This window comes from Marmota marmota, unplaced genomic scaffold (genome assembly GCF_001458135.2).
Source record: "Marmota marmota marmota unplaced genomic scaffold, marMar, whole genome shotgun sequence".
Taxonomy (NCBI): Eukaryota; Metazoa; Chordata; class Mammalia; order Rodentia; family Sciuridae; genus Marmota; species Marmota marmota.
Window position 1 is genome coordinate 62725170 of NW_025999968.1, and position 15522 is coordinate 62740691.

General features: G+C 51.0%; 1 protein-coding gene across 1 annotated transcript; it reads right to left on the reverse strand.

Moving 5' to 3' along the window:
• Positions 1 to 1919: 1919 nt before the first annotated feature.
• On the reverse strand, positions 1920 to 9013 carry Sumo3 (small ubiquitin like modifier 3). The gene is made up of 4 exons (XM_048803952.1): positions 8934 to 9013; positions 7896 to 8097; positions 5030 to 5101; positions 1920 to 3199 (listed from the first exon to the last, which is right to left on the reverse strand). The coding sequence occupies exons 1-4, from the start codon at positions 9011 to 9013 to the stop codon at positions 3083 to 3085; spliced, it is 471 nt and encodes a 156-aa protein (XP_048659909.1). The 3' UTR covers positions 1920 to 3082.
• Between the last annotated feature and the right edge of the window lie 6509 nt (positions 9014 to 15522).

Consider the following 15522-nt stretch of genomic DNA (forward strand, 5'->3'; position numbering starts at 1 on the left):
TGTGCTCCCCCAGCGAGGGTCCTGCCCAGCCGGTGTGTACCAGTGTGGCTTTCCTAAGCAGCAAGTGGGAGCAAGCGCCTGGCTCCTGGGCCCCAGCCGGGGTCTGCAGCGGAGAAGGCCCCGGCTGCTGGGCGCGGGTGGGGGCTCCTGGGACCAGGCCCTTCAGCCAGCACGGAGTTGCACGGGGGCCTAAGATGGAATAGTCAATGGACCCCAACTGAAGTTTTTTTTCAAAATGTAGAAACTACTCATTGATAGTAATCGGTAGAAACATTCCAGCCAAGCTTTTTCCCCTGAACCTCAGAAAAACCCAAGTGGAGGCAGACCCAAATGGAAGTTACAAGAATGTTCGGGCTCCAGGGCTAACCAAGTACTTTTCCGGGGGCTGATTATCAGCGTACATTTTGACCAATAGCATTGGTATTTTCCCAAGACCCCATTAGCAAACATTGAGCAATGCCCCACTGATACATTTAGACCGCAACCCCTGCTGGGTCTCCTCTTGCCCCTGCAGGAGCTGTCTATAGTCGCTTGAATAAATCCTATTCCTTTCATTCCTGCCTTTGGTTATTGTCCGTGAATGTCATTTATGAGACAAGAATCCCAAAAGAAACTGGCGATGAGCTGCTGGAGGGCACAGCCCACATTAAGAGCTGCACCACACCACTGGAGAGTGGAGAAGAACCCAGCCACCCAGGGAGCTGTCCCGCATCCCCTGCTGTGATTAGGTGCTAACACTATAATGGGCTTTCTTGGCTGCTAAGGCCCCTGGCTTACCCAGACACCACCACTACCCAAGGCAGTGGAGCCTCAAGCTTCATCTCAAACTCTGGTTGCAGTAGGCCCTATCCCCTAAGGCTTCCATCGAACCCCAAGCTTCTTAATGCCAAAAGATATTACTCCAAATTCACAATTTACATAAATTCCTAAAAATGAAGGACACCCTCAAGGTTGTTGAGGTGAAAATAGCTCAAGTGACTTTGTTCTACATACAAGGTACCTCTTGGCCTCCTTTATCAAACCAAAGGCACCCCCAGACCACCTCCCGCCATGTGCCATGAAGGTGATTTGGCAAATGGTCCCATCTCTGCACTGTGCTTTAATCCATGTGCTTCTGCTGATCGCTGGACCTGCAGCTCCACTGTCCCAGCTGCCTTCCATCTTTGTCCTAGTGCTCACACAGGCAATGGACCAAATCAGCTCAGCCACTCAACCCTGGTCTTGTCTCACCATCATATACTGAGACTTTTTAAATTTTAATTTAATATTCATTTTTTAGTTGTAGCTGGACACAATATCTTTATTTCATTTACTTATTTTTATGTGGTGCTGAGGATCGAACTCAGGGCCTGGTACCTGCTAGGCGAGTGCTCTACCGCTGAGCCACAATCCCAGCCCCTATACTGAGACTTTTCAAAGCAAATTGGTAGTAGTTCATTTTCAAAATGGGTAAGTGGTATTGGGGTTGTGGCTCAGTGGTACAGCACTTGCCCAGCAAGTGTGAGGCACTGGTTCAACTCTCAGCACCACATATAAATAAATAAAGTCCATTGACAACTAAGAGAACATTTATATTAAAAAAAGGGGGGGATAAGTTATCATCAACTGCACATCTTAAGCAAAGACCGAAACATCCCAAGCTAACATCCAGACTCGCCTGCCTCCAAAATCCTCCTCCTCTTTACGTAGGAGTCCAGGCAAGGAAGGTGAGGCTGAAGGAAAGGTGGGCTCTGTGAGGGCAGAGGATGAACTCTGGGTAAAAGGAAGGTGGACCACATGGATGATGTGCCAGTGGGGGAGCAGGTGTCGGGGCATTCCACTGCCCAGCAGCTAGCTTCCAAAGCAGGTGCCCCAGAGGCCTTGCTGAGTTATGACATGTGCCCAACCTTCAAATGCAGTGTTTAATAAAAGCCAAAAGACAGAATACCAAACTATCTTTACTGTTTACAGTAGTAAAGGGTAACATAATGTACAAATTGGTGAACAAACAACAGAGCCAACAACATCCCACCAGAGCCCATACAGCAAAACAGGAAATGAGGACATTTCTGCAAGATCTCAAGCAAGCGAGGTGATGGGTCACTGTCAGGTGACTATAAAAGGCAGAGAATGGCCATCAAGCAGCAATGGATCCTTACAGGACGATAGGCAGAACTATGAACATTTTAATTGGTAAAGATTCCCAAATATCTCACAGAACTGGAGTCACTGTTCTAATGCATAATTTCGATACTTATTTGGACAGTGGCAAAGTAAAAATCCATAAGAACACTAAGTCACCTTTCTGTGGGTTTCTTTTGCAACCACACTTTGAAGCAGCTCTTTTATACAACATAACTGCAAATTCAGTGATATTTCATCTTACTTTATATAAAGACCATAATTATCTGTTAGAAGTAAATCTGAGGCCACAATACAATTACCAAATGAGAAACATGGTAATTATTTCCTGGTTTTGAAAAGATAAAAGCTGGTTTTGGTTGTGCCAATCATTGCCCACATACCCACACCCAAGCACCGAGTGCAGAGGTGGCATCCTGGGCCTCAGACCCAGAGGGGACACACTCAGGAGCAGAAAGCACTTGGGCCTTATTACTGAAGGACTTATTTTGTTTTTTACCTTTGAAGAAGTGTTCCAGTATTTTGCCTTCAACTATACCATATGCTTGATGAAGTCTGTCATTTGCAGCTTTTAGAATTTTAATAATGCGCCTGGTGGAATTCCACCCCTCACACTCTCCCACAGATGCACAGTGTGAACATGAGCTCTCCACGTGATTCGGACAAGTAGCTCCAGCAGTGACCACTTCTCCAGGGGTGAGAGCCTGGCCACAGACTGAAAGCCAACATTTGGCCACAGGTTTGAAGGAAAACATGTTTTGAGAGGGGCGATGAACAAAACCGAGAACAAAAACAAACCCAAAACCTTAAAACTCATTTCACAAAGAGAACAATGTGATTGGCCCAATGTAAGCTGTAGACTCATCCCTGCAGAGTTTTGAGCTGCACTTGAAGTGCTTCGAGGATCGTTTCGGTGACTGTCCTTGTCTTTCTCGGACTCCTCTGTGATCAGCGTGGTTGCTCACCATTCAATAACAAATGCAAGGACGATGGCAGGGTGTGGGGTGGTCCCTCTGGAGGCCATGCCTCCCGTCTGCTGCTGGAACACGTCGATGGTGTCCTCATCCTCCATCTCCAGCTGTCACAGTCCCAGGCAGCCCAGCAAGAAGGGACAGGGAACATCAGAGGAAGGGAAGATGTCCGACTGCCCCCCCACACACAGCCTAGTCACCCCCTGCTGTGCTGTGCCACCCCTCCTGTGCAGCACGCAGGGAAATCACAGTGACTGCTCCCCACCTCGAGTGCTCCCACAAAGCTCAGAAGAATAGTCACAACTAAGAATTCTGATAGAAAAGCAGTGATTAAAAAATACACTGAGCGCTGGGAATACAGCACAGTTGGTCAAGGGTTCGCCTCCATGCACCAGGCCCTGGGTTCAATCCCAGCACCACCAAAAAAATAAATGAATAATAAAATAAACTGGGGCTGGGGCTCAGTGATAGAGCACTTGCCTAGCATGTGGAAGCACTGGGTTCGATCCTCAGCGCCACATTTTAAAAAAAATAAAATAAAGGCATTGTGTCCATCTACAACTAAAAGGAATTTAAAAAAATAATAATAAATAAAGTAAACTGAAATATCTAAAATTCCTGGGACAACTACACAAAATCAAATTCCAGTGAAGAGCTTCCAGTTAGCCATGCAAGTGCGATGGTCATGCCTACAAAACCCAAAGGCAACTGGATCTCCAAGGAAGGGTCCACAAAGTAAAAGCCCACTACGGACAGGGATCCTGTCACTCAGAGACCAAGGCAGAGGTGGACAAGCTTCCTGCTCCTCCGACACAGGAGGGATAGAGACCCTCCGACCTCTCCCCATTCTCTAAGCACGGGAGCTTCTGCAATTCCCAAGACTGACTGAGGCCAGGACAGGAGTGGGAGCTCCCAGGAGGCGTCCCAGAAGTCCCTTCTAGGCCCGCTGCAGACGCACCTGGGGAGGCTGGAGCCAGGAAGCGTCACTGCTCCTCCATGCCACCTGCTCCTGGCTCCCCACTCCAGCCCAATGCCCACCAGCCCTTTCTGCTCTCTGCCTCCCTGGGGAGTCCTTACAGCGCCCACCCCTTTGGCTTAGTCATGTATGATTTCCAAAGGTGGCTAGAATATTTTTTGCAATAATATTTGCAATAATATTTTGCAATAATATTCCCAAAGGTGGCTAAATATTACAATAATATTTTCAACATTTATGCTATTAAATGTCTTGCAAAAATATTTTCACGTGAAACATTCCAATTGATTCTCACCACCTCTAAGGAAGAAAAAACAAGTACCATCTCCAGTTCACAGGTGGACAAAACTGAGACTCCAAAGCAAGTGACTGAGGCCACACGGGTCGGGTGTGGTGAAAGAGCTGCACTGGGGACTCGAGCTGGAGAACATCTGGCTCCAGGGACAAACTCTCTGCACCACAGCACCAGGCCCTTTGCCGTGAGGAATGCGGGTGCTCACCTGCACTTCCGATGGCACAGGACATGACGGGCACCCTGCCCACCCGCAGCACTCACACAAGATGCCACAGGAGACAGGAATCAGGCCCACGTCTAGCCACTGACTGACTGCAACCACAAGCTAGGAGTCCACAGAGCCACGGCAGGGGTCCTGGCAGTCCCACCAACGGCCCTGGAAATCAACATGACTAAGCCAATGGCAGTCCCACCAATGGCCCTACAGCACAAGCCCCACCCTCAGATCCCACCTCAAAGACAGGGTGAGGTCTGACAGTGCCATGTTCTCATTTGAAAAACATCCCAAAATGCCAAAACTTAAAATCTAATAATTCAAATGATCAAGAAAATGTAAGGCATTCTCTTATGTGCAGCCCTCGGTAATTCTCAAATAAGCATTCCAAATGGCCACTGTGCAAACGCAGATGGGGAGGAGGTCCTGGACACACAGAGCTGGCTTCATACCTGGGCTGGAGTGTCTGTTTCGTTAATTGGCTGCCCATCAAACCTGAATCTAATCTGTCTCATTGACAAGCCCTGGAAAGAAAAAGCAATCACCATTAAGTATCCCAGATAACACAGCTTAATTCAAGAAACAAGAATGTCTGTCAAACTATCAGAATTCTGAACATGCACTGAATTATGACCCAGCTGAGTATGGATACAGTGGCCCTCGACCACCCTGGAATCGGCTCTCTGACACCCTCCTCCTCCCTGATCCACCCTCTCCATTCCACCCAGAAGCCAAGCAGCACCACTGCTTCCCCTTTACAAAGTCCCCGTGGACACACAGGTCAGGTGGCAATGAAGGAAGTGGCAAGAAGGCCACATGGAGGGCAGCAGGAAGGAGGGGCAATGACCCATCCACGTCCTGAGGGAGCAGGTGAAGGTGGCTGAGGACAGAAACACTCATTGGTCAAGCAGCTCTGCTTCCCTGCAACAGGACAAACAGGGCTTGCGACTTGGCTGCCTCCGGAAGCTGCAAGGAATAACATGGAGAAATGAAAAGGCACAAACCCTAAGGACAAATGGAGAAGGGAGGAGCCAGCAGACAGGCTGTGCTGCAGGGCTGGTCACTGCTGGTCCAAGGACATGGACCTCGGGTCTCAGGGTGCAGAAACCAATGAGTTGCAGGAGGGGTCAGCCAGTGACTGGGGACAGAATCAGCATGCAGCTGATTCTGATGGCTGCTGAGCAGATCCCCATGTCATGGCACCAAGTGTCCCTCCCAAGGCAACCAACAAAATGTCCACTTCCTGGAGACGCGGACTTGGCAGCAGGCACCGTACTCCAATGGGCCTGAGCCCCTCAGTCCTCCACCTGTGTTCCAGGATGCAGGACAGAGCCATCCACTCCTGGGATGCTTAGTGACCCTCAGATGGCAGCATCTGGGTGCCCCAGTCAGCAGGCCCAGCAGGCCAGCACCTGTGGACATGTGGGCCTCTCAACACACCCCCGAGCACAGCACTCGCCATTAGCATTTTGGTGTTTCCTCCTTCACCATGAACAGGGAACTAGGGGCAGAGGACATTTCAGGAAAGACAGAAGGTGAGCTCAGACAGAAGGGGAAAGGCACCGAGGAGAGGGGACACGCACCAGAAGGGCCACATGCGTGCACACAGAGCCCTCCGCAAGGTGACAGCCGCTGGCTGCTGCTGAGCAACAGGCACAAGCAAAGAACAGACGGAACAAAGAACTGTTGGAAATTACAATCCTGACAGAAATAAGAATGGCCGTGTACAAAGACAGAGTCGGGGGAAATGTCCAGAAAGGGACCCACAGCAACAGGTACACCCAGAGCAGGACAGAGGAAAACCAGCCAAAGGACACCGTGGAGGACGGTGACTGCAGCAGGGTCAAGAATCCAGGAGGGACTGCGACCAGGAAGGACAGAGTGCACCCCCTAGTCAAAGCCGACTTCAGACGGAGAGGGAGGCTAAGGAGGAAGGTGAAACTAAGGCCCAGGAAGACGCTCAGGATACCCAAGACAGAGCTTCACAGAGAAGACGGGCCCCACACACGACTGTATCGGGACGTCATCAGTGTCATGGAAACTGCACTGCAGGCTGAAAGGAAGGGATGCAGTGGCTGCTGAAGAGAGGGAACTCGCAAGGCCCTCAGCAGGACCAAGGAGAGGCAGGGGACAGGACTGGAAGATGCAGGGGCTCCATCCACCAACACCCAGACACTACAGACCAGCAAAGCAAAGACAGCAGAGAGCAGCCCAGCACTGTGGACGTGTCCTGCCGCGACCATGCAACGGCTGCCAACTCAGGGCCACGGGACAGTGTGCAGAGGGCAACCTCGGGGGCTCCTCTCCCACCCTCCACAGCTGAGAATCACACAAGGTCACAGCCTAGGAAGAAGGAGTGTGAGTGTGCAGCTTACTGCACTCCCAGGGGCCAACAGCGGCTGCCCCAGGAGCAGGGTGTGAGAGTGGGGGCCAGAGGCCCAGGTCTGCATTCCAGAGATTTTGTTTAAAACATATTGGAAGCAGGGACTGCCAAAGCCAGTGTGGAAAGCAGAGGTGACAGTGTGCTGAAGAAAGGCAGTTTCACAAGCCACACCACATCCAGAGGCCCACTCAGGACAGGCCCCTGCCGAGGGCCACCCAACCACAGGGCTGGGGCAGAATCCAGGAACAGCAAGCCTGGCCCACCACAGGCACACAGCAGAGAGCAGCAAGCCCAGGATCCAAAGACGGTAGGGGTGGCTGAACAGCACCTGCCTGCCCAAGGGACACCATGTGGGCCCTGGTGAGAGCAAAAGACAGGTGGCCCGAAGCATAAGCTGTGGCCCTCAGGTTCACATGACACTAGCAGCAGCATCCAGAAGTGGCCGACCCCTCAGGACACTGAGGAGGCTGACTACTTTGAAACCTGGTCAACAAAGGGGCAGCCCAAAACAGAGCACCTGCCTGTCACACCTGAGGCCCCCAAAATCCCACGATCCCAGCACCACACACACACAAATCTAAACCCTGGAAACCAAACTGTGATAAGGGCAGTCTGTCTGCAGGAGAATCTCGGCTACCCAAGGGAGGCATCAGGACATACCAGCTGCTGCTCCTGGGCCGGCTGTCAGCCCCACCCAGGAGGCATCACAGAGCGTCGTGCCTGCCCATAATGCACCACCACCCATGAAGGCGTGGGCAGAAAGAGTCCCACTGGTGGGAACTAGCCCAAGACCATCTGCCAACTGCAGGAACATGGGAGATACCCATGCCCCAGCCAGAGGCAGCCCTCAGAACCCTGGTGCAACTGTGGAGGGAGGGCACCTGCGTCCCCAGGCCGCCTAGGAACTGGGGCAGCAGCCTGTGGCCAGCCCGCACCTGCCTCTCGCAGTAGGCCTTCATCAGCTTGCTCAGTGGGGTGTGCCTCTTGATCTTGAACTGCACCACCGAGCCATCCTGCCCCGCCACCTTCAGGTTGATGTGGTCATTCTCCGTCTTCACACCCTCCTGCAAAAGACAGGACACAGCTTCAAAAGTTGGCTCAAGATAATTGTGAATTAGGAGGATCACAATTTCAATGCCAGCCTCAGCAAAAGCCAGGCACTAAACAACTCAATGAGACCCTGTCTCTAAATAAATAAAATACAAAATAGGACTGGGGATGTAGCTTAGCGGTCACGTGCTCCTGAGTTCAATCCCTAGTACCTCTCCAAAAAAAGAATATTCTGCCAATTACCAATGTGCTATTAAATATTGAATGATAAATGAAAAGATCTGAACTTAATGACATTCTCCATTCCCCTTGTTCAGTCTGCCTCAAAATATTTTTAAATAATTTAGCCCATTTCTAATTCTTACAATACATACAAAATAAAAATAGTACAATAACAGGTGCACAGTACAAAAATGAATTATGTATGTTTTTTCACGTAAGTTAAATGTTGTTCTCTCATCATATCAAAATAATGTGCATAGGGGCTGGGGTTGTGGCTCAGCAGTAGAGCGCTCAACTAGCAAGTGCAAGGCGCTGGGTTCCATCCTCAACACCACATAAAAATAAGTAAATAAATAAAGGTATAAAAAAAAGATAACTGTGATTTTAAAAGGCAAGTCTTTAGGTAAGAGTTGGTTTTATTAAAAAGTCATTAAAACCAACCTAATTCTTAAAATTCTCCAGCAATTCAGAGTCACTCATGTGACTTTTATTTTTACACAGAATTTATTTCTAACTTCCTCTCACTAAGCACCCACGCATAAGGAAATGTGGGGCAGAACTGGAGTCTCACAGAAAAAGCTGATTGAGTCAAAGAAAAAAAAAGTCATTTAATAACAATCTTGGAAAAAATTAAGAGGAAATCCTTCTTTGTCCTAAAATCGCTCTTATGAAGGTAATAAGAACACATGTCCACAGGTTACCTGACTGGGGAGACAAAATCAACATCCACAACCTTGAGGGACCCTGGCACCCTGAGGGCTTTGTGGGGACCAGATTCCATCGGGGGCTCCCCGCTGCGATGCCATCACTAGGACCAGAGGAGCCACCTCTGTGAAGTCTCCACTTCCGAGCAGTCCTGTCCTGGGGCTGGGGGAGCTCAGTGGTAGAGCAGGTGCCTGGCATGCACAAGGCCCTGGGCTCTACCCCCACCCACCAAACCCATCAGCCTATCTGATGGCAGTCATCCTGGTGCTTTATTTTTATATAATTCAAGAGACACACAAGCTACCCAACAATAGCATAATGAGGGTTCTTTGTTGCCTGGAAGCACATTTTGAATCAATTCCAAACTTTATGTTAAGGGGCAGTGAGCCACCTATATAGGCCACTTAGTCTGAAAAGGAAGTGAGGTTCCAGAGCTATTTTCTGTTTTCCAAAGTACGTCTGGCCCACCAGATTGGCTACCTGGGAGTCCACAGGAATGACCTGTTTCTTAACAACCCAGTGAGGCCCTCTGACCCAGCGGAAGGCCAAGTCCAGGGCAGTCTGCAGAGTCTGTATGTCTTCACACACAGGCCTGGCTAGAGCCCAGACTCCACGGAAGCACCCTGTCCCTCTGATGCCAGCTGCTCCCTTCTTTTCCTAATGGGGAGAGTCAGGCGCCCTCACTCTCTCCCTGAACACCTGGCACACCTGGCCAGAAAAGGGGGGCAAGGTGCGGAAGGCTTGCACATTCATGAGCCGTGGAGCTCCCTGTGCACAGCCCTGGAGATCTGGCAGGAGCAGAGCCTGTCCAGGGAGCTATGGTGGCCTGAAAAGTGGCACCTGGGGTGAGGGGCTCCAGCAAGGAGCTGGTAGACACATGTCCCTGTAGCACTTACCCACCCCTCTGGCGAGGGCCAGTGGCCAAGTGCCTTCCTCCTCTTGGGGAATGCCAGGGCTTGCCATGCAAGCCACAGCCCTCTCCAGAGCACAGCTCCAGGCCTGAGCAAGGTGGCAATGCCGATCAAGGGACGTGAATGACCCAAGGCCCCTGCTCCGCCACAGGACCCCTTGAGCTTCCCCCTTCACTGCCCAGAGAGTAAGGATGCTCAGGCTTCTTCATCTAAACAGATGCAGGACTAGAACCCTGAAGCCAGCAGAAGCACAGCAGGTGCCAGCACAGGCCAGGGGGCAGGCCTGAGACACTCTGGCCCCCTAACAGAGACACCAAGAGGGAACTGTCCCAGCCCTCAGTGAATCTAATAAGCAAGTGAACTTAGGAGTTAAGAAAGAAAGCTGAGGCCAACCTGGGCGACTTAGCGCCTATCTCAAAATAAAAACTAAAAAGGGCCGGGGATGTAGCTCAGTGGTAAAGCACCCCTGGGTTCAATCCCCAGTACCTCAAAAAAGAAGAAAATGAAAAGACCACATAAATCTTATTATATTTACCTTCATTAAGGGAAGGTGGGGTAGAAAAGAGCTGGGCTGAGGCGGGAGGATCCCGAGTTCAAAGCCAGCCTCAGCAGAGGCGAGGCGCTAAGCAACTCAGTGAGACCCTGTCTCTAAATAAAATACAAAACAGGGCTGGGGATGGGGCTCAGTGGTCAAGTGCCCCTGAGTTCAATCCCTGGTACCTCCCCCCGCAAAAAAAAGAGCTGGGAGAAGTAGGAAAGTTGGCCCACCAAGGTCACATTCCCATGTAACAAAGCAGAAACCCAGAACCCATGCAAGCTCAAGAAACTGATAGTGAAGCATCTGTGACCCAGTGACCATATTCTCTCCAAAAAAAGACAAACTGCAACACAGTAACCTAATTGGACAGGGGCACACATGAACACCAGATTCCTGGTACTTGGACTCAAAGACCCACTGTTTTTTTAACCTCCAGCCAACAGCCTTCAAGGCCAACCTCTTCCCCTCTGATCTTACCATATAAAACCCCAGACAACAGACATCCATTGGCAACCCTCTCCTGGGACCCACCCTTTCAGGAGCTCTGCTTTCTATTACTCCAATAAATCCTGTTACTTTGCTCTTGCCCTTTGTGTCCCTGGATTTCATTCAAATTCATAGACAAAGAACCCACCCAACCCCATGCTCTGTGCTACAAAGTTACCTACAAAGCACAAGGGCATCTGTGCCTGGCCTAGGATCAACAGGTGCTCACCCAAACGGTCTGGGTGGACAGTGGTGTAATAAGGCCCAGGGCTGCAGTTGGACCTTTCCTCAAAACTATCACTCATGGGGCCAGCGGAGGCTTTCGGGTGGGTTCCCCCAGTCCTGACAGCCAGGAGCCCTCAACTGAAAGAGAGGATGATCTATTTCAGGACCAGGCAGGTGATGGAGAGGCAAAAAGCATTCGGCTCAACACTTTGTTATCTACTGATTAAAACAGACCTCAACAGGTCAGAACACAGGACCAAAACTTTCCGTTTAATTAGGAGTCAGCAACCTTGGCCTTCCCAGGGACTACAGTGGGACCTGAGAGGCGCACGCCCGAGTACCACGATAGCCAGCAATGCATCACAGGACTGCGATCAAGGTGAGCACGTGCAACCAGGACAGCGATGGGGGGTGGGCACCCACCTCAGTACTCAGATGGAGGGCGTGCACCCCAGGACGTAAAAGAGGGGTGCAGCCCAGGACTCTCATAGGTGCCTGCCCTACAGGATTGCTATGGGGGTGTCCCAGCACCAAGGAGCTATGGGACTGCTCAGAAGGGACGACTTGATGCTCGCACAGTCACGCGCTGCCTGGGAAGCTGGACTCGACCTGCAGCCAGAGGTTATGCCGAGGAGAGGGGCGGTTGCACCCGAGTGAGGACTGAGGAGAACACGCCAGGTGCAGACGCGGGCGCTGCACTCGCCAGGAGGCTCTGCGCTCAGCGACCGCGGCAGCCAGAGACGGCAGGCTGAGCAGNCGGCGCCAAGGTGCGCAGGGCCCGGGGTGGGGGCGGGGGCTCAGGGTAGTGGGTGCCTGCGCTCAGGCCTGGGAGGCTCTTGGGCGTGGCAGGCCCAGCGGTGTGCAAGGTCAGGGCCTGGACGGTGTCTTGCGGGGCCTGGGCACAACCTGCCCTGGTGGTTCCTTTCCACCCACCTAGCCCTTACCAAGTTTAGTTCCGTGGGCAGAGCCCAGGCCCCTTTCCTGTGGTGCAGACTGCACTTCTAGGAGGTAAAGGAAAATTAGGGCAGCCTGGCCAACCCTCTTCAGGGGCCCAGGGAAAGAAGCAAGTGACCTGTCCTGGCTTTCGGAATAGGCTCTACGCCCTTCACTGACTTGAGGTGAAGGTCCCAGTTGCAGGCCGGGAGTGTTCCAGGCCTGCAAGCCTCATCCACTGAAGATAACCCACATTTTGTTGGTTGAGTGAGCCTGCACAGATTCCTGGATCCTGAATTCTAGGTGGGGTAGCCAACCATCCAAAGTCCCCTAGACAGGGGAGAGCTGCCAAGTCCGGCTGGCTGCACCTCCCACTCAACACTTAAATCCAGACTGCATTCTCCATCCTCCTTCCTACCTAATTCCAGTTTGGGGCCTTCGGAACCCCAAAAGTAGAAAGCACCTGGGAGAACAGAGTGGCAGGAGACACAGGAGGACACCCTTATGACTCACGGTTCTGCTGTTTCTAGAATGCTGTCCTAAGTCACCCACACCCAATCCTCCCAACTCATTTTACATAGGAGGAAACAGTCTGTTGGAGGTGAGTGACACACCCAAGGTCATACTCTAAGAAGCACTACTGGAGTCTTGAGTTAAGGCAGCAGTCTTGACCTGTGTCCAATGCAACTCTGACTGCAAACCCAGGGATAGATCTCAAGGAAACAGAATGTGTTCTCAGGTGGTCAGAGAAAATGGACAGAGAACTTGAACCTGTGTAGTTAGGATGTCCTCCATGTGTCAGGGAGTATGAGTGCCACCTCACCCTGTCCTTCCTTCTGTATCCTGATGTCCTCAGAAGGGATGGACCAGTTAGGACTGATTCACCCACCCCCAGGCATGCCAAGCCACGTGCTGGCCAGCTGTGTCCAGAGCAATATAGCAGTGTTACCACTGTTGACCGGCTTCCCCAATGTTGAAGTATAACACCAGAGAAGCACGCCGAGGCAAGGTCAGAGTGGAAAGTAGAAGTTTGTTAAAGGACAGCAGAAAAGACTTCTCCTGGAGGAAGAAGGGGACCCAAGAGATGGAATCCACTGAAGGGCGAATGTATTCCCCCTTTTATATATAGTTCTTTCAGTGATGGAGGTAGGTGGAAAGGCTCCAAGGGTGGGGCACAGGTGGGCCAAAGAAGTAATCTTTTAGGACTTTTGGGTCAGCATCTTCAAGTTTGCTGGGAGCTGTTTCATTAACATTTCTTTGGGATGGGCTCTGGGCCTTGGGGACATTAACATTCCATGAGTTGTCCTGCTTTTCCCGGAATTCATTCTCAACATGGCCTCCATTTTTTATTTTACTCGATATTAGACCCGATTTACCTAACTACACTGACTACCTAACTTTAAATCTGGCTTCAGCAGCCTCTGAATCCTGAAGCCAGGAAGCTGGATGCACGGGGTTAGCAGCCAGGAAACGGCAGCATCTGGATGTGTACCTAAGTGTGCATCCCATTTCCATCCTGTCCAAGGAAGGCCCACAGAGAGGGTGCTGCTCACCCTCTGTTAACACTGCAGCCATGGAGTCCAGTGTGTGTACTTGACTTCACAGCCCTCCACTCTGAAGCATTTGCCTACTTGGGAAAAGGCAGGGGCTCTTCATGAAGGAGTTGGAGCCAACCTCCAACCAGTTCCACAGTTTGGTTCCTACATTCTGGAAGCTGGACCGTGGCTGGCCTCCAGCTAGAACATGCCCAGGTAAAATAGCCAGCTCAGTTTCTAGAAGATGAGCACCTCCTCTAGGAGCCAGCCCCAGGGTGACTGGTGAGCCAGGACAGGCCATATTCAGAGACCATAGCCCACCACTGAGTCCAGGATACCATGAGTTATAAAATATGACATTATTGCATACACCATGTACTTATTAAACTATGATGGGCTATGAGTGAAAGACTCCAGGTTAGAGTTGAGGACGTGAAAAATATACAGCTTAGAATTGATTTAAAAAAAAAAAAAAACTAAATGTGCTAGAACAGAAATTAACTGAACTATGATCTGTTCACACAGTGGAAGGCTATGTCACTATTAAAAGAGATATGTTAAAAAAAAAAAAAGACTGGTAAGTTTTACCAAGCAGATCATAAGCTATGGATTTGATTCATATTTCTGTGTGTATAAATAGTGGATGGAGCTGGTTGCAGCTCCCACACTTTCCCATCTGTTCCAGATCCTTTAAAATGACAGAAAAAAATGCAGTGTTCACAGCAACAGGAGAAAACACAAAAGAATGCTGTTAGAGGGTTAAAGAGTCGCAAAAAACTTAGCAAAATGGGGTTAAATTGACAGACAAGAGCCCAGGAAAAACTGCCGCCCACAGGAAGCAAGGTGGAAAGAACCGAGCAGGGGACAGCTGCTCACAGCTGAGCTCCAGGAGGGGCCCTGGCCTGGGCTAGCCAAAGGCTGGCCCTGACCTGTCCCCACACCCAGAGCTGTAGCTACAGGAGGATTTGGGCCATGACACCAGGCTGAGACCCCAGAGTTCACTCCAAAGAAGATCCTGTGCCTGAGGAGGCCCTGGAGGGCTGTGGGCTTGCAGGAGGCCCGAGCCGGTGGGGAACACCGAGGCACCAGGCTGCCCGCCACCACAGACCCCAACACCCACACCACGTGCCCAGCACCCCCTTCTGGGGCGTGGGAGTAGGCACAACCCCCTGGGAAGACATGGAGCTGGAAAGTCAGTGGGAGGACTATGGCTTAAGACTTGGTATGTGCTGAACAGGAGAAAGGCCCTGGCCCAGGCAGGACTTGGGGAACTATAAGAAACATCACAGGACTCCCCAGTTACAGAGGCAGCAGGGACAGCGAGAAAGTGGGAGCACTGTGGATCAGTGCAAAGACCATGTCCACCAGACAGAAGCGTCAGAAGATGGAACAGAGTGGGAGAAGAACAAGTCAAAGCCCCATGAAGGGCATTTCTCGGACTAAAGAAAACTGTGACTCCACAAACGGAAAGGGCGGGAGAGGGGCCAGCCTAAGCCTGGGAATGAGGGTTCCCGCTGGGCCGCAGCAAGGACTCCTGGGGCAGTCAGAGCCCTCCTGCCAAAGTCAGCCAGAAAATCTACTTGAAATATGCCCCCATATGGGCAAAGACCCTAGAAAAGAGACAGCAATTCTTTTTTGTTTGTTTGTTTTTGTTTTCGTACCAGAAATTGAACTCAGAGGCACTCAACCCCTGAGCCAGGTCCCCAGCCCAATTTTGTATTTTATTTAGAGACAGGGTCTCACTGAGTTGCTGCGCCTCACTTTTGCTGAGGCTGGCTTTGAACTCGGAATCCTCCTGCCTCAGCCTCCCAAGCTGCTGGGATTACAGGCCTGCACCCTGGCGCCCAGCCTCTATTTACTTTTTGAAACAGGGTCTCTCAAAGTTTATGAGGCTGGCCTGCAACTTGTGAGTTACAGGGGTTACAGACCTGGGCTTCTGCATCTCAGAGGAGGCCAG

What these genes read in the sequence shown, in the direction of transcription:
- Sumo3 (XM_048803952.1), bottom strand. Translation starts at nt 9,013, where the DNA reads ATGGAATCTGGTCCCCACAAAGCCCTCAGGGTGCCAGGGTCCCTCAAG. An exon ending in GATTTTGTCTCCCCAGTCAG is followed by an intron (nt 8,098 to 8,933) that starts GTAACCTGTGGA and finishes TGCTGAGGCTGG; the next exon opens with CATTGAAATTGTGATCCTCC. An exon ending in AGGCCTACTGCGAGAGGCAG is followed by an intron (nt 5,102 to 7,895) that starts GTGCGGGCTGGC and finishes TTTTCTTTCCAG; the next exon opens with GGCTTGTCAATGAGACAGAT.